Source organism: Lagopus leucura, unplaced genomic scaffold, assembly GCF_019238085.1.
Source record: "Lagopus leucura isolate 7727_CA_CO unplaced genomic scaffold, USGS_WTPT01 Super-Scaffold_739, whole genome shotgun sequence".
Lineage (NCBI taxonomy): Eukaryota > Metazoa > Chordata > Aves > Galliformes > Phasianidae > Lagopus > Lagopus leucura.
Window position 1 is genome coordinate 10,120,926 of NW_024962255.1, and position 24,689 is coordinate 10,145,614.

At 38.1% G+C, this 24,689-nt stretch overlaps 1 protein-coding gene across 3 annotated transcripts; it reads right to left on the reverse strand.

Annotated features, from left to right (window-relative positions):
• Positions 1 to 473: 473 nt before the first annotated feature.
• RUFY2 (RUN and FYVE domain containing 2) lies at positions 474 to 24,590 on the reverse strand. 3 transcript variants are annotated; one of them, XM_042863249.1, is made up of 19 exons: positions 24,566 to 24,590; positions 22,629 to 22,802; positions 22,095 to 22,212; positions 20,948 to 21,049; positions 19,609 to 19,732; positions 17,540 to 17,601; positions 16,966 to 17,031; positions 15,382 to 15,451; positions 14,144 to 14,245; positions 13,335 to 13,451; positions 12,570 to 12,737; positions 11,161 to 11,258; positions 7,130 to 7,249; positions 5,202 to 5,331; positions 4,517 to 4,611; positions 3,518 to 3,566; positions 2,709 to 2,786; positions 1,851 to 1,972; positions 474 to 940 (listed from the first exon to the last, which is right to left on the reverse strand). In XM_042863249.1, the coding sequence occupies exons 1-19, from the start codon at positions 24,567 to 24,569 to the stop codon at positions 889 to 891; spliced, it is 1,851 nt and encodes a 616-aa protein (XP_042719183.1). In that variant the 5' UTR covers positions 24,570 to 24,590; the 3' UTR covers positions 474 to 888. The 3 variants fall into 3 exon arrangements, with proteins under 3 accessions (XP_042719183.1, XP_042719184.1, XP_042719185.1); XM_042863250.1 differs by having other exon boundaries at positions 474 to 1,972; XM_042863251.1 differs by lacking the exons at positions 474 to 940; positions 1,851 to 1,972; positions 2,709 to 2,786; ... (2 more) ...; positions 5,202 to 5,331; positions 7,130 to 7,249 and adding an exon at positions 9,983 to 10,281.
• Between the last annotated feature and the right edge of the window lie 99 nt (positions 24,591 to 24,689).

Genomic DNA, 24,689 nt, shown 5'->3' on the forward strand with positions numbered 1-24,689 from the left:
CACCGGCAGTAACTGCACTATATTCTTATTTTAAACAATTGCCCATTTTAAATTGTATTTGTTCAGTTGCATAATTTTTGAAAAGATACTGAAGCAGGACTGACAGGCATGCTCTATATCCTACATCAGTTTGCCTTCATACTGGGCCGACAAAAAAACAACACAACACTTCAAAACACTCTTAGATCAGAGTACCTTAATGAAGCAAGCAAGCAGCATTTCCTTACATAATTAGCAGGGCAGCTTCCCCATTGCCCAACAAAGGCAGAGACTTTTCAAGCAACGTGAGCAAGTCAATAAAACATTCAAAGTATTCTGCAGTGCTTAAATAAAGAGACATTACTCCCAACATTACATTGGAGATCAATTAAGTTTATTTTTTTCTAAAAGCTATTTACACATTTACAAACATTTGTATTTTACAAAATAGTTATACTAGATAATTTTTAAAACTTTTTTTTTTTTTTTTTTTTTTTTTACAAAGGCTACATAAGCAACTACACTGACGTGTCAAAAAGAACAGTTAGTTAGCTCTTGGAATATTAGCTAAATACCGATCCTCAAAAGACACAGCTAAGCTAAACAAAGTGCAAGAATGACTAAAAGAAAGACCTGTTTCCAAGCTGCCGTGCTCCTGTCAGTAGGAATTCCAGGCCCATAAATGAACTACAGCTGATTACTGCTAACTGCTCACCAGTACTGACCAGAGTGGAAATTCCATGGCTGGACCCATTCACACGAAGGGCTGAAGGGCAGAGGGCAGGTTGATTCTAGAGCAGTGACACGACAGCAAGGGCTGCTGCTACATACAGCCCATCAAAGGCTGTATTTTTATTTGGCTACTAGAAGAACTGAGATGTACATTCCAGCAGAAGTTACCATGGAACATCAACATGAACAGTGGTGGGATGTGTCAGACCTAGCAGAACTCAAAAGCTCTCTGGAAAAAAAGAAAATGTTTAGGAACAAACTGACGTTAGAGAAATAAGGCAACAAAAAGACAAACTTTCTGGTCCAACACAGGCACCACACAAAGGACACGGTCCACAGCTTTTAGTGTCTCTCAGCAGCAGGCTGATGCTGCTCTAGAGCTAAGCATGACTTTCCAGAAAATAATACAAAGACACTTCCTTGAGGCTACAGACAACATAAGGCATAAAAAAATAGGATGGACATCTCTCCATGACAACACTGATAAGGTCAAATTAATAGCTAATTTTGCAAAATAATGTGGCAAAATGCACCCCCTTTCTCCCAGTGCCTAAGGACACAGTTTCTCACCTATCTGACACCATCTCCCTCTACTCCTCTGACTATAGAATTGTCAGTGCAATATTCTTGGAGGTATCAAATCTTGATAACTGAGAGGAAGCAAACGACAAAGATATTTGGCAATAATTTACTGGGCCACCTCCATTAATTTCTTTCCTTATTTTAAAGTACAGTTTAAAACCATTACTTCCATTTTGCTTCACAGCAGCATACTACAGGCAAATTTTACATCACAGTTCAGTTGGACTAGCCTGTAAAAGCAGGTAAATAAGTCACCCTTTTCAAGATTGTAATGACTAAGATACCTATTAACACCGAATCTCCTCTATAAACTGCCCTTCCTTCCTCCAGAAGAGCTTCCAAGTCATTTGTTAGACTAATACTGCAATCTGTAATTTTAACATGTTCATTTTTAAGACATGCATTTTGTGGCTTTGGGTCCCGTCCTCTCTATTTGTATCAACAGAAGTAGTGCTGTACATTCTGTAGCTGGTTCTTGTTTGTTTTGTTTTACAGAATTAGCTAAATACACAGGGTAATAACTTGTAAAATAATCTTATGGCACATTAGAAGAGCACCTCTGTATAAGGATTGCATGGCAGGAATCACAGACACGAACAGGCTTTGGTGAGGAAGGCAGAGGCAGTTCGTTGTCGGAACAAGCATTACAGAAGATCTCACCACAGTTTCTACAATGGTGCTAAATAACAGGGAGAAGAACAGGAAAAAAAAAATCACAAAATCAAAAATATACAGCAGAAATATACTTGGTAATTGGGTATCAATAAATCACACAGAGAACAATCTGAATTCTTTCCAATCGTTTGGTCTGGGCATGGAACCAGTTTTCAAGAGATAATTCATCTAAACCCAAATTTATGGTGCGATCCTAGACAGACCAAACATACAAGGTTTGAATCCCTAGAATAAGACAAACTAACGTGCTTTGCCAATTAAGAATATAAACAATGACAATGGATGAGAGTCTGTCAAGCAGCTCTTAAAATTTAACATAAGAAGTAGGTGAAATAAAAATTTCTGCATATGTTAATAAAGCTTAACAATTAACACTGCTTTAAAGCCCCAATAAGCTCATAATTTCTTAAGTCTAATATATATTTAAAAAAAAAAAAAATGTACTAAGACTTCCATGTGTCAAATTTTAATGGCGGAACTGCAGCCAAGTACATGAGACAATGATTCCACAAGGTTGGTTGAGTAACTTTAAGTACGGTCCTCCACAGCACTACACTAAACAAGAACATTTCTTTTGAAAGTAGGGCCCGGTTGTTCTTTGATATGAGTAGCACATCTCAAAGAATATCTATACATTCATCTGAAGGTTGACATTTCATGCTGATCTCATCTGTAAGATAACTGACATATTTCTCATACTACATATAAATGAGCTGGAAGAAATTTCATTTGAGTTTTACCTTCCTTTTGGAAAGTGAGAATTCCTTTTCACATAACTTGCAATGCGTAGCCTCTTTGTCCTTCAACCAAACCTGTCCCTGCAGAAAAAATAAATGACCATAAATACATGTATGTGATAAAGGTAAACTTTGGGTTCAAAAGGACAAAACAAATCAATAGGAGTAATATTTACTGCCTGAATTGCTGAACGTCCTGAGACCACTACAGTGTCACGTAGACACTCTGAGGCAGGACAAGCTTGCTCCAAAGCACTGCTAACAGCGGGAATAGGTACAAAGAAGACACGCTGGAGGCACTAAAGCTAGCCTATGGCAGAGCTGGGAAAAACAGTAAGCTATCCAAGTCTCAAAGCTGAAACCTATTTCCCTGCTCAATGAAGGAATATGTGAACTCACACATCTTATGATCAAACATATGCAGACACAACCTCTGCTCTCAAGATGCACAATGCTCAAGTTCCCAGCCTTTCAGCAGTATAGTTCCTATTTGCATAGACTTCTGGATGATCAAATATTTATTTATAGTTAACAAATGCCATATTGGTGCCCACATACACGGTCCCAAACACATTTTGTAAAATAAAAGGGTGCACCTTTGCAATAAAATGTAGCAAAATGTGTAACTTTATATTAAACTGAGTATTCTCTTTTGCTGAGTCTACAGGAAATCTGTGCTTCCCTCCCACCAGAATATAATAAAATGAGTCTCTTCTGAATAGCTGCTGTTGAAGAGAAGCTTTTTCAAGCTTGCAAAACATTTCAATGGGAACAGTAAACTCCAATGTTTCTTTCCTCCAAATCCTACCAACCTGCAATGCTTTGTTCGCTTCTTTTATATCTTCTATTTTCAGCTTGGATCTAAAAAAATAAGATAATATTTCAAACTGTTATATTTTCACTTGCAGTCTAAAAAACCTTGCAAGGTTTAAGTATTTAAAAATTAAGTGATGTATTCTGAACTTAGTATTTTACATCACAGCAGCATCTAGGAGATATACTAAGTACTACACAAAGACAGACTCTGCACTAAGAGCTAAGAATCCCTGAATGCAGGTATGTTTGAGGTTATGTGGTTAAGGGCACCAGACAAGCACACAGCATTGGTGCAAACTAGGAATTCAAACTTCTGGACTGTCTTGCTGGGGAAACCAGTCTTCCCACAGCCACCCAGTGCCACTCAGAACTGTCTAAACTGCAACATTGTACAGGGCATAAAAGCCCACAGCAGTCATGGCAAAACAATTTATAAAGCACATCCTTAAGTGAAGTAGAGAGATATGGAGAACAACAACTACTGTGCTCACAGCTTATTGCTCACCATAGTCTGAGTGGGTTTTGATAAGGTAATCTTTTACATAGCCTGAAGATGTAGCAATAAACAGTGGTCTAAGACTAAGACGAGAATCCTCATCTCGTTAAAGAAAGGAACCCATGAGCACGCAACCTCATAAAAAGATAAGCACTATCTTGTTGAAGTATAAGCTGTTATCTTCTACTTGGATTGTTCTTTAGCAAAACCAAGACATGCAAACTAGTCAACTACTTTCAATGCAAAAACACCTCCTAAAGCCCTGCAGGCCTTAAGATCTAGCTAAGATTTTCTTTCCAGAACACTAACTGCATATGAGGTCACAGGCACAAACCAAAGAGAAAAATCAACACATTTCACCTAACTAGAAATATTTCCTACTGATAACTGGCTTGGTAATATTGCTTTCTACACAGTAGTTTGCATGATGGCCATCCTATTCTTTTTCTTAACTCATGTTTATGAGACAAATATAATCATTCAGGAACAATGAAATTACTCGCTCAGCTTGGATGCCAGTTCTTGGAGAGCAGCTTCTTGGTCCTGACATATCCTTTTCAGTTGCCTGTTCTTTTCCTGAAGTTTAATGAACTCCTGAAAAAAAAAAAAAAAAACCAAAACCATATATATATATATACACACATACATACACATACACCTAATGCCTAGAAAACTGGTCCTAACCAAAGCTGATCTTACTGAGAAAGCCAAGCGGCTGGATGACTCATCACCCTCACTATAAAGATTTCCAAATTGAATTCAAGCAGCAACACTCGAGATCACACTCTCTTAGGCCGTAAGAGATGACACCTACTTGCTTCTTCAGAAAGCAAACACAATTCACTGCAGACATCAACAGCACCATGTAGCCACGCGCACCAAGTTAGAGAGAACCTGCAGCAATTTCTGGCCTAACACAAGAGGACAGAGTCTTCAACAAAACTGAGAAAGAAAAATAAGGATTCTGGTTTTCTTTAGCCAAAGGACAGAGTTTTGATTTGAAGAAGAAAGGAGTAAAAAGAGAAACAATGTTTCCAATCTTTTTTCTTATCTACTTGTGAGAATACATTAATCTAATCTTTCTTATCTGGTTGCAGAAATTCTTAGAAGTCCCATGTCTAAGTTCATAATTAACTTTTCAGTTAATTTCCAAGTTACTATTCAAGTTTTATTGCAGAACTTACTTTTTTAAGGTTAATTATTTCTTGAGTCTCTATTCGCAGATGAGATACAGTTTCTTTTTCCTTTTGAAGGTCATCCTCCAGAGTTTGCCGCCATTCCTTTTCTATCTTCAAATCTGTTTCAAGCTGGAGCCTAAAATATGCAAAACAAAGAACACAATCACTGTGCAAAACAGTATCACTTTAAAACATAACAAAAAGAAGTTTATTTCTGGATGCAACATATTGTTGCCACAATAAGCAGCCCATCAGCTGACCTGTTTTTTAAAACGGAAAAAAATGCAGCAATGTTGCAACATTTCAGACATGGTAATAGTTAAAATGTTACCACTTAGAGAGTGCTTTTGAAAAGAATCACATTTAGAAGGATCAAGACTGTGGCAACATTTTGAAAAGCTGACCTTAGTAAGCAACAGAAGATCAACCACAACATTCTCAGGTGCTTTTAATTTGTGAATGAAGGGAAGCCCTTCCTCTTAACACTACATAGTTTGTTTCTAAAATAAAAAAAAAAAACAACCATAGTGTCACTGATGACACAAAGAAGGACTGCACGCATCCCTGGTGCTCATAAAAGTTATTTAATATTATGCTTTCAGGTGTTAATCTTTTTGTCTAGACTAAGGCTTATGGAAATTTGAACAGAATCAAAGATAAGGAAGGAAAGACTTTAATGTGCTATTTTAACTGAGCTTCCTACATTGCTGAGGTTCAACATGAAGAAGGATCCAAACCCTATTAGTTTAACTGAAATCCAGCCATTGGCACAAGGATTATTCTGACGCAAAATCACTCCAGCTGGAATTTCATTATCATGGAAGAGCTGGTGTTTAGAGTGCTACAGAGCAAACAGGACGGAAGCACACTGCTCAGCCTTCTACATCTAAATCTTGACAAATCAACAGAAAAGGAAAAAAACTGAGAGTTGTCATGCAAGGTTCTTTTGATGGAAAAACTTGTAGCTACGTTGATTTTCCTGTTTGTTTGTTGTTTTTTTGAAATCAAAACCATTTTTAAAGGAAAGACTTACATTTGGGACACTACCTCAGCACCTGGTTGGAAAAGATCAGAAGTGAAAATGACTTTGAGGTTTCAGAATTGCAAAATTCTGAAGTAGTAATAATAATAAAATAAGGTTGGGGTCTGAACTGTTCTTTTGCCAAAATCTGCAAAGATGACTGCAGCAGTAAAGTGAACATTTGTCATGACAGTTAAACCAGATTACTGACATTCAGAGTTGTAAGGGAGGCAGGATGGGCTAGTAATCAGATTGGAAATCACTATCTTTTAAGCTCCAATCTTTGTGTCACAGATCTGCCCTATCTTCAATAACGTAGCTGTTATCTGCCAACAGGATAAACATCTGCCCCTCTGCAGGGAGCTTTTTACAGTAGATACCTATTTAGATCACTAATGAAGAACTCACCAAGAGGAAGGGAGAGGGTTGGCTTTTATGTTACATTTTATTATTTATAATTCCCATGGATTATTTTTTTCTGCAGTGGCAAATTAAACAATTTTTAAAGGATTTTACCTTATTGATAATCTTGATCAATTAAACTATTCTCACACCATTTCTCTTCAGGTTCACACTATTACACTGTTGTGGGCTTTATTAAAAGTGTGGGTTACTGCTACTATACTAGATATTTTCTCTTGCTTACAATAGTTTCCTCATGAAGTAAGCCAGCACCTTTAGACGAAATATACTGTAGCTCCTCCCCCTCCTTCCAAGCTGCACAGCACTTCAGAGGTGCCCAAAGGTAGCCTGACCTTCTTGGAACAGCGTACTTTCTTCCATCTTGCCAGTAAGCAACATTAATATCTTTAGTATTTACATTCTGTTCACAGTCAGTTATCAACAGCCAACTTGTATGAATGCACAAAACATTACTGCTGAATGTTTTTTCAAACAGAAGAGATATACTTACAGCTGTTTCTCCTTCTGGGAGAATTCTTTCTGCAGACTTTCAGACTTATTCACATATTCCTGTTTAAGTTTCTCATCCTCATTCTCAGCTTCCAATTGAGCCTTCTCTGCTTGCTGCAATCTGGTGTAATTCAAATCAACTTTGGGTAAAACTGAAGCTAGAATTAGGGTGTAGAGGGTGAAGAAGACAAATAAAAGAAAAATGGGGAAATAGAAACATTTCTAAATAAAAACAAAGTTTGGGGGAAACTTACAAACTCAAACGAGAAATCCATACAATGCCTACAGATTAGCTCCTGTTTTTCATACAGTCAGAAAGCGATCACTGTAAGTAATCAGGATTTTTATTTTATGCTAATCGATAACAGATGCCAAAGCATGACGATACATATTTTAGAATTGCAGCATATATCTTAATGCTTTTTTTTTCCTTCCTCTTTAGCATATGTTTATGTGTTATTTTTGGAAGCTTTTTTTTTTTTTAATAGCCCCAGCAGAATCCCTTTGCTTGTACTTATCACCCAGGGCAGGACGTGTATTGTGCAAAAGCAGCTCAAAACAATTCAGGCATAAGGCTGAATACAGAGCACTGCAATCAGACAGCAAAACACTCAACTAGCCTAACACAACAAGACATACCCCAATAGGTCCCACTACATTTGCAGAACTACTTCAATTACATCACATCTGTAAATGTAAACAGTCTGTATTAAAAATAATGCATTCTTACATTAATTAAAATAGCTCCATACTACAGACAATTTAAATAAAACTGATCAGTCAAGAAGTGAGGGGCTGTTTTTTAAATGTAATCTTTCCTTTCTGAATGCCAGGGGTTTGTTTCTGCTTCAGGTACCAATGCTCTTGGAATCCATTAGCCCATTCCGGTCTCTCTCTGCTTTACCACTTCCTCAGTCCAAAAAAAGGTAGGGGTACTGTTACAGAAGTAAAGGTGCTAAGACAGAACTTGTCCTATTGTGGCTATACTTGCCCTGAAGAAAAGGCAGGAAGTAGAAGTGCCTGTAAAATATTACACTTGTAAAATAGTCCCCACCTGCTGCATCTTGTTTAACAGAAATTCTTCAAGTGCCCGCTCAGGGAAGTGGGGCAGAAATCTCTGATTCATTCTGTGCTTGATTTCCCAATTACCAGCAGCTAGCTGAATGCAGAGTCAACTCACAGCTCCCAGTGTCAGATAAGAAGTTATCAAGTCAGCCACATGTCTACATTTGTGCTTCAACTGATAACGTTGCCCTGGTGGAAATTTCCGAAAGCTGCTAGCAAACAAGTGATACAAGCCTAGAACTAAATACTTCACAAAGCGTGCACTGTCCCACTCTACTATACCTGCTGTTGTGAGCATCTTCCCAGACACATTTGCAGTGATAGAGCACACAGGCCCAAACCAGATGTCTGGAAAGGAGTATTCTAGGACAAAGCAGGGCCAATTAACTGGACAAAAGACACTACATCAAGCTGCACAAGTCTCTAAGTTACAAATTAAACCACAGAGCAGTTTGTATAACCAAGGTAGAAAGGGGGTTTGCTGCCCAAGGAACATGCCAGCCAACCCAGGCTACAGCATTGTATTCTAAACTAGCACCAAGAATGACAACACAGCTGCAGTGCAGACAAAGGCTGAGTGGGACTGAAGTCTGCAGCAGGATTTTAGATTCAGATGACACTGACAGATAGATACTTGTTTGCATAGAGTGACTGTGAGATGGTTAATGTTCCCATTTCTGCTACAGCCTATCCTTGTTTTATTCACTGGTTCTGTTTTTTTCGAGGCAGGGGGATATTCCTTTCTCTCTTTTTAACACAAAGATGGTGTTAAAGGCTCTTTCTGGTTCTTCCAAAGCAAGGAATAAGATTATATATAATCATGCAGCAGAAACCCTTCCTGTATTATGGTGTTTTGCCTCCGCTTTTGCAAATATTCCTTCCTGCTGAAAGACTCAAAAGATTCTTTTCCAAGTCAACTCCACGTTTGCTTTTCAGAGGAAACAAGGGGAAGTGCATCAAAGGCAGCCAGCAGCTAAAATCCTTATTTCAGCAGCACAGGCAAGCAGCAATTCAATGCAGAAATAGGATTTGTAAAGACTGCCTAGCGATGGGTGGAGAGGGAAAAAAGGTTGGGCAAAACCACGGGTTAGGATTACAGTACTGACACAGCCACTGACAAACAAGTTAGACAGGTACCCTACATATAAATCCCATCTATTACTACTGCTGCCACTCAAGCTGTCCTGGAGCAGCAGAAGTAAGAGCTACAGCCACATCATTCTCTAGGCCCTGCTGCCCTTTCTGGAGCCCTAAGTCCAGGCTCCAAACACAGTGTGATCCATGAAAATTTGCTACTCTCCATCACATCAGGAGAATGGAATTGTGCTGTAACTGCTTTATTCTCAAACCCTGGAATTCTTCTACCGTACGTACCGAATGTATGTTTACACCTCTTCCCTTAAAGCTACTACTGTGATGCAGCACTCAAGCCCCTTTAACCCTTTCCCCAAAAGCCCTGTTCATGCTGTTCAAGAAAGCAGTGCTAGTCACAAGTGGAAAAAAGAAATAAGAAAAAAAAACGAGCAGAGAGCTTGCTTTTGGGATAAATATAGCCCTGGAAGCGAAAGAAACAAGCAGAGATGAAGAGAAGTACTACTCAGGGCAACTTTTAAAATCTTTTAGTGCCATAACGAACAGGAAAAATTGCCAAATAAAAAACAAATGTCAGCAGTAAGTATAGTCCAAATGAAGATAGTTGATAAACTTTTTGACAACAGACAAGTGAATAAATAACATTAGAAAACTAGCATACATTTTCTTAACAGTAGTGCAATAATTTCTGTTCTCTCTCTTTCTTTTTAGAAGAGGAGTAAAGCCAGATCAGAAATGATGATCTTACAGAACACAAAACAGAACCCAGCTACAATCAGTTACAGTGCAGGATTTCTAGTTCCACTTTCTATGTCAAATTGTCACTTTACAATTCTGAAGTTGCATTTTATCAGTAATATTTAAACAGAAGAGAGCTGGAGGAGCTTTCAGAATGATATATCTTTGACAAGCTTATACTGGTGCTGAGCTTCATTGCTGGCACATTTGACAAATGACATTGCAATAGTCCTAGTTTGAGTTAACAGATCTTTGTCACTTCACGAATGCAGCGGACAAAAATCAAAGACAGATGAAGGCAGCAAAATTGTAAAAACAAAAATTAGGATAAAGGATAAAAGAAAAAGAAAAAAGAAGAAAAAGGATGTCAATAAAAGAATATTCATGTCACTAATTATTTTTTTTTAATATATAACCATGTTTTTAATAATCAAATTTAAATGAAAAAAAGACATGTCAAACACCAAGATGACAGTGCTTATGGATATTATATTCTACAATACAGTCTATTGAAGAAGACCAGTGTTGCACGTAGGCCACTAAATTAAACACATGAATCACATTTCAATGCTACGTTATGCATGCAGTCTAACGACAACGGAAGTGCATATGGCAGATTTTTAGTCTTTCACTTTTCAATCTTTCAGTGTAAAAATTCCCTATAATAAAAATAAAAGTTGCTAAAGCAACTGAATGATTTTCAATAGCTTCAGCAAACTCAGCAGTGATTCATTAAGGCAGTAAATGCTTATATCAAATAATCTTGCTTATGGAATAAGCAACATCAATGCTTTGGTTACTATTGCATTTCATTCAGATGGAGAAAAAAACAAAAGCTAACATCGAATCCACATTTTTAACAGCCGAAATAACAGCTTTTGCTATTAGCACAAAAACTGGGGAAAAGAAGAAAGATAGCAGACAAAGAAAAATGAAAGATTAAGTTTTCACTTAAAATAAGTGCATTTGCTAAAAAGAAAAACAAAAATCAATCCATAAAGCACTAGTTACAGTTTCAGAAATTTTCCTTTAAAATTTTCTAGTTTAAAGTTACATTTCAGTGGCAACAGTGTGGGAATGCAGTAAAATATACAGGGATGGAGAAATGAATGAAGGAAAACAAAGATGGATCTGTACCTTTGTTCTAGTTGTTTCATAGCAGCATTAATTTGATTGGTCTTATCCTCTAATCGACCAATTATTTCATTCTTTTCTTTCATAGCATCTTCAGAAACCTGGGTTACAAAGAAGGTCAAAGACAAAGTAGTTTTGCACTGTTACTCCAAGGAGACTTTTTTTCTCCTGAAAAGAAAAACTGTTAGAATGGTACTGACACTGAATTTCACACCTAGCAAACCTGTAGTTTACTAAGGAGGAAACTTTTTTGTTTGCTTTCTTAATCATTTTGTAAGTCAACTTCAATTCACTGATCACCTTTTTAAGTTGTTCATTAGACCCTTACCAATAACAAACCAAGATACTGAGTCCTGGAAATGACAAAGGTTCTCTGTTACCAGACTTCACCTAACGTGCCTGCAAATATTTTAGGAATTTTCCTACCATGCTGTACAATTTTGATTGCTTGCATAGCTGTCACAATCCCAGCTGGAAGACCCAAACACAAGGGTGAACTTCACCCTCACAATACAGATCAACACTATTAATGGATTCCTGAACATGAAATTGGGCATGATTAAACTGTTTTACCTGTTTAGTTGACTCAAAAATGAGAATGAACATTATTATATAAAATCACCTTCCCTAGAAGCACAGCTTCAAAAAACAAAAATCTACAAGTCTTGATTACATTCCAATCTTCCTTTTCTTTCTATTTGCATTTCCTCTCTTGAAATCCAGCTTCCTCACTGCTTTCAGTGGAAAAATAACATCCTCTGTCCACTACCTTGCTTATCTCTCTGCAGCATTCTTATTTTTCCCCACTCACTCTGCCAGAATTTGACTGTTTTCTTCTGTTGTTTTTGATTATTTCTTCCCTAAATCAAACCTTCTGCATAAAGAATTTAATGCTCAATTTCCCTGGTGTTTTGTTAAATCAACATTGGGTCTCTGAAATCCATACTCTCCCAAAACATTTTTTTTAGCTTTGCACACTACAGATTTTCTTTATTTGTTAACAGCACACAAAATCTTGTTTCCAAAATGCTTTGCATTGCTTTGAATGCTCACATCTTCCCTTTAATATCACTATATGACTGCACCTTTTGTATTTCTCATTTTCCTTACTGGACAGGTCAAGGAGTGTGAACACCACTAGGTGTACAACTATTCTATTCCACATAAGAAGTTAAAAGGCCATGCTCTTATTTTTATGATTTGCTTTCCCATAATCTCAAGAAAATGAAGTGATGAAGTGACTGCCTTTAACAACACCTTGTGTTAAATCACACCAGCATCAGTAATGTTCCAAACAAACACGTTGACCTAGGAAGCCGAAAGAAAGCAGTAATTAGACAAATGGCAGTATCTATAATGGAAATGCATCTCTCTTACTGCTGTCGTTTCATCACATTAACAGCAGACCTTACCTGCAGCTTTTGGTACATTTCCATGTTAATTGCTTTAACTTCATCAAGCTGCTGCCGAAGGCCTATGAGCGTGTCCTGCTTCTCGTGGATGTCCTTCTCCAGTAACTTCATAGCAAGCTCTATCTCATGCTTCATGCTAACTTGAACTACCAGCTCATTCTCCATATCCTACAAAACACACAGACAACACAACACAAAATCCTTCACCAATTATGCAATGTTTTATCTACGTTTTAGAAAGACAAAAGCTAACAGAGCTGCAGCAACATCATTCCAACACAAAACTCTCTGTAACTGTGCAAAGCAATGATCTACTACAAGAGCATTACGCTCCTGTACTTAGAGACTTATGCTTGAAAAAAAAAGAAAAGAAATAAAACACTTTTGGATAAGAGAACTCGCAGTACACAATACCACATCATTTCTCGTAGATGCAGAGCTAAGTATTAATTTCAAAAATAGAGCTACAGGATTTCTATTTTTGCAAGAAAAACTTAACATACGTACAGAACATGCAGTGCTCCCTATCTAAAACATTCTCAAAGAAATTCTATTTTCCTTACTATGTTTTAGCAACATTGTTACAGAAATACTAAGGCACTGACTGCTTTTTTAGAAAACCTCTCCTTGTCTGCTGTTATGAAAACAACACTGCATTAAAGGCAGAGCTTAACCTGAGCCAAACCAAAACTAGAAATAATTATACACTGACTCGAGTATCATCCTTCCTAGAAATGCTGGGTCCTTCAATGAAGGAGCACTCACCTGGCGGAGCTGTGACTCCTCTCGAAGCTGCCTCCGTGCTTCATTGTACATCTCATCTAATCCCTGCCTGGAGTGTTTGTACGTCTGAAGTTCTGCTTCAACATCCACTTTAGTTACCTAGGAGGATATGCAGAATCTTTGTTCATTACAAGTTTAGCCACTAATGCCATAAACTCCAATCATGGTACAAACAGGAAAATAGCTTCTGTTTCTGCTTAGTGGTCATCAGTTTTATGAGAACTGAGTAAACTAGCAAAATAAACTGTACTACAGTATGCCTTATCCTTCAGTCAATCCAAAACGCTGCTGTTTCAATATTCAGCAATCCAAACACACAACAAATCTGTACTTTTACCTGTAAAGGGTGTTCACCTCTTATCCTGTACAGGGATTTACAGAAGGAGATACAAATTACAGCTTAAAAAGCAATTGTACACACATTTATTCTAAATGATGTATCATTCTTTTAATAAGAAAGGTCACAACACAGTTCACCAGCCAATACACTCTATTTTGACAAGATTCTCAGATAATACTCCTAGATGCCCTTAAGATGCAGCTTAAATTAAATATACATATATATATATATATTTTTTTTTTTTAAATACATATATATTTATAAAACAACCTAGAATCCTGTACCTTCAACTTATTTAAACTATTATAAAGCTTCCCAAATCTAACAGGTTCTTCCCATTAAAAAAAAAAGAGCTGTTTTAAATTTGGCCAACTAACGGTTTCTTCAAGCTGCAAAGGAAGGAAAGTCAAATGACAACGAACCACACTATATTAAAGTAAAACTGCCATACCTCTAGATGATGCTGTGTCTTCATTAAGATCAGAGTATTTTCACTTCTTAATTGATGATTTTCTTCCTGAAGTTTAATTATATTGTTTTTGGCTATTGCTAACTGTAATAATGATGAAAAATAACAAATAGAAAGTGAGCACTGTTATAAGCGGGGAAAAAAATCAAAGCATTCTGATGAATGTGAGACCAAGAATGCTCTGCCCTGTTCCTGCAGCCTAACAAAGAAAGGTTTAATTCTTAACAGCATGCATATCCAAGATACTTCATTACTTTATGTCTGACAAAGAAAATATGCTTTCTTTTCATAGTTTCATTATGATTCAACGAGCCTCAATCCCCTTTTCTCATCCTATATTTTTCTCTTTCTGTTTGAATTGAAATATATCCAATTTTGTTCTTTCTGGACAACTTAATATATCATATGAAGCAATTTAAATAAGAAAGGCTCTCCCAGACGTAGAGAAAACATATATACAGAAAACATTATAACTGGACCCTTTATTATATACCCTTAACATTGGGCCTACAAGCCAGCTGATCAGAACAGATGGATGGCTAAAGATGATGGTTTGTAAAGGAGACTGAAAACTCAGAGAATTAACACTCAGGACAAAAAGTTTTCCTCTCTCTGAACGCATGAGCACCCACCGTAAGCTAGCTATTCCTTCCACAACTGAATTCAGACATTCACAGTTTCCACCTCATTCACTATTTCTCAGTCAGCTTGTGTTAAAAAGAAAGGCTCTCACTCTTATAAAGCTAAAGAATTTAGAATCTAGTGAAGTATCAAAGGTAACCGAAAATATAAGAAATAAATGCAATACCAGATCCAGACAAATGTAAAGACTGCATATGGTAAATAAGCAAGCAGTTATTCAGCTAATGCTGAGAACCGTAAGAGAAATTGCTTACTGAACCACTTTCTGTCTGTGTATCAACTGGTGTCATCCATCAAGCACTAATTGGCTGCACAAAATCAGCCTGACAGCTGGCCTGAAGAAATGCTTACTTTCTGTTGCTGACCCAAGTGGGAAGTTGTTATGCTCTGTAGAAATCATTTACTGATGCTGCATGCTACCTAAGCAAGCTGACTGCAAACTCCTGCAGCTACTGCACCTTTTCTTCAAGATAAATTAAAAACATCTGAACATATTCTAGACTAAAATAATTTAAACATCTTTATTAAAGAAGTGTGATATCAAAGCACATGTATTGTATGTTACTAAAAAATAATACCTCTTCAATCAGTTTAGTGTTTGACTTCTCTAACGAATCAACTCTTGCATGTAGGCTGCTAACTGTGCTACTGAGAGAGAGAAAGAAAGAAACCATTACTCAGAATTCTATCAAAACCCACTTAACCAAGCTCAAAAGCTTTCTTGTGACATACAGTCATTAACCATTAATAAGAGCCAAAAGATCTTCTCCCATTATTTGAGATTTTCTTAAACAGAAGGAAATCACGCTCCTCTGACAAATGTTTATATACTTCTGCCCAGTGCTCAATGTCATCCTGGTCACTTGAACCAGTTTTTGGATCATGTTGTACCCAAATGTTTAAGGAGTTTGCTTAAAAATGGCTTTGCAATCTTGTTTTCCCAGCCCCCCAGCCCATATATAATGAAAATCATGCTCTGGATTCTCTTTCTCCAAAAATTCATTTTCCTTTATAAATTCATTCGTCTTTTATAAAACCATCTGTTTCTCCACAGTTTCTGATACTATTCTCAGAGTCCCTCCTTCTTGCTGCTTCTCGCCTTAATTCACAACACTTGTCAAAAAAAAAAAAAAAAAAAAAAAAAAGACATCCTTTAACCAGAACTTCTCCATCACCTGACAGCCCATCTCTGCTCTAAGCATAATTTTATGCTGCCCTTTCTGCACTGAAAAAAACACCTATCCTGAAACACCACTGACTTTCCCACCTATTTCTGTGGTGGGGTCTACAAAAGCCATCAGTGTATGAAGAATGGCAAGGTAGAGGAAATTGACACATTTCATGATGTGTGAAAAGAAATAACCAACCTTAAAAACGAAGAGAGCTGTTGAAGCATTGGTTTGCAAGTAACTTTGTGCATAAACCAGTGTACAGTAACATACAGCAGCTCTCACCTGAATGATGACAGCTATTACTAAGCAACCACCCCCATGCTTAACTGTGACAGTTCTTTTCTCCTCAATACAGTATAATTTTGCTTGTATTGGATGCCCAAAGATTCTGTGTCCTTTAGGACGGTTCTGCTCAGAGACTGACACTGTTTCAAATCAAAACATCCACACCCCAACTGCAGCCACATAGTGACCAACACTTGAGATCATCAGCATTACATGAATAAATATAATTGCATGTCAAAAAGGGACCAAGATCAACTACACTACAGATTCTACAGAGGGAGATCTGAGCAGTTTGGTTTTTTTTTTTGCCAAGGCAAGATGCAAAACGAAGATTCATCCACAACACACAATAATAAACTGACAATTGTTAAACAGACTGCAGTTAAAATGGTATTTCTGACAATGCACCCAGATCAAGTTTTTCTTTCATTTGAAGTTATAAATCCTGAACACCACAATCAATTTTGCCCTGCTATTTCTCTCTCAGAAGGTTCTGACTATCAAAAATAAAGCACGAAAACAATTTCCTCCCTCAGTCTTCCAAAAGAGAGACTTCTTTCAGCCTCTCTACATCCTCAGTTTAAACATGAAAAATATTCACCCATTTCCCTGAAGTTCTCTCTCACAAAGCTGTGGTAGAAAAGGAGGTAGAGGCATTTTACCCGTAAGCCTGAACAGACATGCATACTTCAAAGTAATACTTACTTCAGTTGTCTGTTTAGTTCTTCAACGTAATTCTTTTGGTCCAAAATTGCAGCAATCTGTTCATTTCTAAAGCAAGAAAACCATAAATAGAGCTTTAACAAAACGACATAGTGAATTATGTTCTGAAAACTTCAAATGCAAATGTTCACATTTTGTACTTTAAAATAATAATAATAAAAAGCAATTTCATCTCACAGTCTTGAAGTGAGTAACTTACATGTTGTGACAACAGTGAGAGACAAAAAAAACCCCACTGCTTTAATTGCAAATAACTTCTGTTTACTCAATCATAACTCTGGTTCTTTGAAATATGCTCCTTTACTCAGCTACCTTGCAATCCTTCAGTACTGTCCATCAAGGTCAGTGCAGTAGGTGAAGTTGCTTAGCTTGATCCAGACCACACACATTCTGATAACAAACCAGTAATAGGGAACAGTGTAGTGTGCCATTCTCCTCAAGACTGTGAGATTATAACATTCTGCTTTTAGGAAACTTTGGTTCTACAAAGGACAGCACATCAATCAAGAAATTATTTGTTAATATCCCAAATCTGAGAGATTTACGGAGGACATACCTTTCCTTTCCTCCAATGTCATCGTCACTCTTTAAATACATAGAGAAATCGATCACACCAACCTAGGAGCGAACAAATGTATACAGTTTCATATGGTGAAAGTAACTGTTGTCCACATTCAGGGTTTTGTATCCATTTCCCAAAACCTCGGTTACATCAGCTTTTCAAATGGTTTCAGTTTATTTAAGTGAAGTTCAGAAGAACTGAACAGCAACATTTTGAACCAACAGGCCCAGTCTCATTGATCTGTTCAAAATGTTTCCTTGGAAACAAAAACAAACCATGAACCAAATCCTTCTCAGTATGAAGAAATGATGACTTCTCAAACCTGAATGAGCTTAGCCAAGAGCTTATAGGAAAATTTCCAGTACTGCTGAACCTTATAGGTGACTGAGGAGGCTTGAGATAATTAGTCTGCGGTATTTCACATAACAATCTTTCACAGCACACCACCCATGATGTTTCTCCCATGCTTAACTTCTCAAAATTCCATGCCCAATAGCACTACCTCTCTGCACTTGCTGACTTCCAGGTATGCACACACAACTTTCCATTTCTACTTTTAAACTTTGCTAAATCTTAATCTTTACTTTCTATTCAACTGTAATTCAGTCATATATATCATAAATATTATCACCTTGAGCTCCGCTTCCAAATCTATTCACAGTTCTGTATGTAACTCATTTGCTTTACCAAAAGTATTCCTTTCTTATCTCTAGCACCATCATTACAATCATATTTCCATTTCTCTGATCTACTGCTTCTTTCTTCAGCTCCATTTAGCTTTTGCATACAAATAACTCACTACATTTCCTTGGATTGTACATCGTTCTCCCATGCATTTCCTATCATAGTCTTCTGTCTGTTCTTTCCACATCTTTTCTATAGTCTCTCCTCCAAAAACTTTTATTTAAACATATTTAGCAAAATATTACCTAAGTTTTCCTTTAATCCTCAATGTGAACACACATTTCTCCATTGAACAGGAATCTTCCAATACACCAGAAACATACTCCCAGATGTGATTCTAACCATCCTTTAGAAGTCTCTTTCTTCTTAATTCAGCTTACCACTTCTGGTTTCTCTGAAGAAAATGTCTTATTTATGCTACTCTTCACAAAGGAAATTCCTATAAAACCTCACCATGACATCCACTATTGCCTTCCCAAAATGAGTTTTCTCTCCCCTCATGGAACTGAGTGACCTAGATAGCACAGATGCAGCTAGCAATAGCTACTTTGTAGTTTATAACACACAGTAATTCTCAGTACTGAGGAAAGCACACTGATAAGGCTTCTACAGTCACATGCTTTTCTGTATTGTGCCTTCTGGTAGGTAATATCAGTACTTAAAACCTTAGAGAGTTACTAGCACGAACTCTGTTAACCCTATGATTCAAAGTACACAAAACCTATTAGCTAGAACTTTTCTTTGACAGAAAAATTGCTTTTTCAATCAAACACTTGAAATAAACAATTACCATTTAAACTACTCAGAAATTCTCCCAATTATCTGGCAAAAAAACAATCAGGGCTGAACACAACTAACACATGTTTATAAATACTTGCATGTATGCCTTTAAAAAGATTCCATCAAGATTCACTTAGAAAAAAATGGGAGTTGGAATTCAAAACAGCCTGCAAAGCACACAGAGCTCTACTGATACGCTACTGATACTGCTTTGTCAGCAGTCTCCCCCTCTTGTAAGGTCTTTTATTACACTAAGTGAAGCATGCTAGTTTTTCTTTTATTCACATTCCCATTGTGTTCCAACAATAAATGGATCAAACAGGATAAACTGAACGTGGAACAATGCCCAAAGAAAAGGATGAGCACAACTAGAACAGGAACAACTCTCCCATTGCTACTACTGCATCCATTTGACAATGAAACCTTTGCACTCTGGTGATTACCACCATCCAAAGGTCTGATCCAACTGATACTGAGGCTAACACAACATCCCATCTGACCTAGGATCATGCCCTGAGCAGTCTGGTCAGATTTCTAAATTCTCTGCACACAAAATGCTCGTTGACTGCACGCACGTTACTTTACCTGTAATGACTTACTTGTGAATCCAGGTCTTCACCCTTTACACAGAGGTTAGCATCTATTACATTTAGCCCAACCAGCAGTCCAACAATAACTGCTCCTTCTTCTTCCATCATCAGTGCATGATACTCATAAAATTCACTGTTACATAACAACACAATCTAAATTAGTACACTCTGTATACCTACGTGTAATAAAATATAATTATATTTTATATAATATATAATAATTATATATAATTATATAATATGTATAAGTGACTCTTGAATCTGAACTTTCTTTGATTCTCATCCTCCTCCAGCACTCTTAAACACTGCGCACATTTTGCTTCCATGAACGTTTAAAACTAGGAAGCACAGTTTGCCTCAGAAGCTATCCAAAAATACAGACAGACCCTTTGGATACAGAAATGTAACCCACAAGCTGGTGGAGGACTGGAAAGTTTTGGCAGGAAGACTTCTCTTGCTTTTAAATAAGGGTCTTCCCTGTATGCTTGTAGTAGCCACTCTGACAGAACTCTTGTGATAAAACAGTCTGGACATCAATGAAGACATACTTGAAATTAAATAAGCAATGTAAGAGATTAAAGGGTTTAAGAAAAACAGGAAGAAATGAAATTATGTAAAGGTTTTTAAAAGAAAAACACTCCAAGCCACAGAATATCAATATCCTCCTTGCATTCTCTAAATAAACTTTAGACCCTATGAAACAAACTGCTCATTCAGTGGAGAAGTCCACCACTGTTGACCATCAATGTCATCCTGACGCATCAGCATTATCTGAGGTAAACAACAATTCTTCAAAATATTCACAAGTGACAGAACTGAAAATAAGATGGTAAGTCCTTCTTTCCTTTGTGCTTCACTCAGCTCATCACAAAGGAGAAATTATACTAGAAGAAAGCAGCGTCAGATTTAGAACTGTGAAAGGAAGGGCAAATTCAAGTCAGTAATCCTCCACACAATGGCTGATTAGGAGGAAACCATGCACATGGTAAGGGTAAATTAATCTTCTCTCCACATGCTTCCAATCCACATTCTGCATGGCTGAGGAACACAGCAGGAGCCCTTCCCCATCACCTCATCAATGAAAGAGCAGTGAGGCACGCTGCAGATGATGGAGGGAGACATCTCTTCATCCATCAGCTGGCCCTCAGTCTTCATGAGACAACAGGGTTTGGTCTCTTGATCACAAGGACTGGAGGAAATCAGCCCAGATGCCAGAAGCCATGTCTTGTTTTTTTTGTTTTTTGTTTTTTTTTTTTTTTTAAGGATATATTAAAAAGCAGCAAATAGGAAACACTATTTTTCAGGAGACTACATGTATAAAAATAAATTCTAAACAAAATCTATTTACCTGAGAAGCTCTCTCTGAATGATTAAACAGCGAAGATAGTCAGCCATTTTCTTCTGCATTAGTGCCAACCGTAACCAGGCCCGGGCACGGCCCAGTGGTGTTCTGGAAAAAGGGGATGGAGAAAACAAACAGTCCAAAATCAACAATATATTGATTAATTTACTGTCTTGATTATCTTATCAGTCTACCGATAGAGCAATTAACATCTCTGAAACTATTCTGGTTTCAGAAATAGTTTTTAAACTACTGAACAACACAGTACAACTCTACACAACACACACCATGTTCTAACTTCAAGTTGTGTATCTTCAAAAATTGTGGTACCTTAATAAGATAATTCAAAGAAAATGATGGCAAATTTAGCTAGTAAACATTAATATCTAACAAATTAAACCTGAACGTTTTCCTGTAGGTATGCACTTACAAAGTGATGTGCACAGAAGTGGAAAAGGGAAAAAAAAAAAAAAGTCAAAACCCACATTGATATGCTATATCAAGATGGAAAGTACAACAAACATAACCAAAGGTTGATCATCAAGCTTGATACAAGAGTAAATAATAATTAGTATACCCATATACTTTAGATGAGGTCTAAAGCTAAAGCTTACAATCTTAATGCTAACCACATAATCACTCTCAATGTAAACGAGCCCTTTCAGAATTGAATATGCAGTCAGCTATACAGCTAGATGCAAAAGCAGAGTGCAGAGGGATGGAAAGAGACTGTAGCCTACAGCATAAATTCATATTCCAGAAGGATCCTGTGCTGGAGGATATTTCTATGAGAATCCAAAGAGCCGTCCCATTCTTTTCACTTCAGTATGGTACTTTTTCTTTTCGTTCAGAGTACGTATTTGCTACAGTTCTAGACTGTAGACTGTGATACAGAACCTATTTCTTTTTGTACTGGTTTTGTCCGCGGCTTAGAGAAGTTTTCTCCCAGAAATATCAGAAAAGCACACAGAATTCCCACTTTCGTAGGTCTTTCATGTGGAACATAAGTAGCAACAAGATCCCCCTGTGCACTCCCCCAGTATCTGGTGATAGCTGTTCAAAGGCTTGATTAAAGTCAAATTAAATAATGACAACTGTAGATTCTCATTCAGATCCTGTATTTCTTGCAGTATATTTTACCAACACAACTTACTTGAGGCCGGGCAAATCTCTGACACTCGCTGCTATTTCCTCAGCTTCTGGATATAATTTCTCCACAAGTTCCAAAGGACCCCAGATAGTTTTATTGTAACTTAAAAAGGATTTTCTTACTAGAAAACAAAAAACATCACTGAGTTAATTGAAATGGTGGAGCAGTTTCCTTCAAAAATAGCTGACCAGTTCGCCAGTGCCCAGTCATCTTACAAATTACTTTGCTGTGAACATTAAACTGCTGCTGCTAGAACAAGACAATAAAAAAAAAAAATGTCTAGTTACATGCTACACACATACAGATGTTGAATTCCTGGATCACTCACAATAAACAGTTTACAAAGCAAAAAGTTGGCAGATGCAGAAATGCAAGTTGTGAAGTACTAGTGACAGCATCGATTACAGAAGGAGAGAATTTACATACTTTACTCTCTTCTTAAAGAAATAGGCACACACTGAGATCTTATTCAACAGAGAAAGGAAGAAAGACTGCATGTTTGGGATGAGAAACATGCATCTAGAATAACCACCACACCTTTAAGGCCATGCTTCAGACAGTGCTCCATGACAACAAAGAACTGCTGCAGAGGAGGGTAGTCAGAATCCAGAGTACGGCCAAAGCTCAAAGCTGATTCAATGAGTCCTTTGATACTCAGTTTGGCCATGTTCAGTAAATTTGCTCTTTCTACAGCTGTTGGATCTTTTACAGCTAAGGCAAGAAAGAAAAAAATGTCATGGTTCAAGTTTTAGAAGGATGCAAAACGATGAAATGATTCATAGCTGCCTTGCTCAAAGAAAGCTTACCTTAAACTAGGTAAATTCAAAGGAATAATTCAGTAAGTGCTACAGGCCACCACGTCATAGAGAGGTGGATGGTCCAGAACAAACACCTTCACAGATCCTATGCTGTTGTAACAGGCGAATCAAAAATGGAGGCCAAAAACATCAGTTCTCAGTTACCTTGTTGTCCTTGCACCTCTCGGTAGCAGTCAGAAACAAGGTAGCATGATCATCAATGCTGTGCTAAAACGCTCAGCTGCTTAGGAGCAATCAGTGCCCTTACCACCGCATCTAGGAAGCATTCCTGCTTGGTATATTGTAGCATAATAGGCTCGCAACAGTTCTCTCCTCTATAGGATTATTCTCCATAGTGGCTCTACTATCCTTTACCTGATTAAAGGATATGTTTTCCGTTTGAGGCTGGAGCTACTCTTAGTGAGTAAATCTAGAGTGGTTTCATGAAAACATAATGTATGCACACTTGTTTTTTTCTTTACAACAACAAAAATAAGTAAAAATGAAGACCCAAGATCCTTGTTATAGATACAAAATATTTCCTAGGCAGAAAAAAAATCTAAGTGTAGGAAATAAAGCTTTTGCCAATAGTTCTAATTAAAAACACACTGTCCAGAATGTACACGAAAAAATTTATGTTTAGGGATTAAACCTTATCAGTAAGATTCCCACAGCTTTTCAAAGTCACTCTAATCAGACAGAACAGACAAGGTTCCTCTCTTTAGAGCTGCAGCTAATGAGAGCAGTATTCGGGAGATTCCTACTTCATTTTCACTCATAATGAAGCATCTCAAACACTCAGGCTGCCATCTATTTTACCAAATGGAAACATGAGGCAAAGCCACACTGTTCATTCACCAGGATCAAAAGGATTGGAAAGAAGGAAAAGAAGTTTATGATTTATTGCTTTCTGCTGTTTGCAATTAAATATTATATATGTGTGTGTGCATTTTCTTTATAATAGCCAGTTTCTCACTGGGTTACTCCAAAAGCAATCAAATCACTTGTCTGACTTCTTTAATAGCACCACTTTAGGCTTTTAGACATCAGAAGCTTAGAAAAATACCTTCTTAATGTTCTCTATTCCTAACTGCCCATCAAACACCAAAGTAGCACACAACCCAGCCTACCTCACTTCTTCTAGAAAAGCAGCATTGCTGAGGTAACGCACCTAAGACGACCTTAACGATTACTTCCACGTAGCCTCAATTTACAGGCACTTCAATAGAAAACAGTCACACAGCTGGCAGCACGAACAGCCGGCAAGGTGCTGAGCAGCCCCAGCCCTGCGAGAGCACGCAGCCCCCGGCTCAGCGCCAGCCCGACCCACCCGCACGGCGCTCTTTGCTTTCACGTGGCTGCTGAGACGCAACGCGCGGGCTGCACGGGCCGCCGGCGGCCGCTCCAGAAACACCGCGGAGGGCCCCCCGCCCCGCATACGGGACGAGCCGCGCCGCGGATATCGAGCGGTCTCCGCACCACGGATGCGGCGGGGTCCCGCCCGCGCCTCCCACCGCCGCTCCGCCCTCCTCTGAGACGGCGGAAAGCCCTCGGCTCCCGCGCAACAATCGCCCGCCGCCACGGCCCTGGCCGCGATGCCGCCCCTCGAAGCCTGACAGAGGACATTTTCTGCTCGCGCCCCCAATGCCCCGCAGCCCCCGGCCCGGCGCCGCTCACCCATGGCTGGAAAGGAGGAGGAGGAGCCGCCGCCACCGCCCCGGCCGCTCCCTGCACCTCCTCCCGCCCCACCCCACCCGCTGCTGCCGGAGCCCGGCCCCAAGTGCGCCCCCTGCGGCGGGAA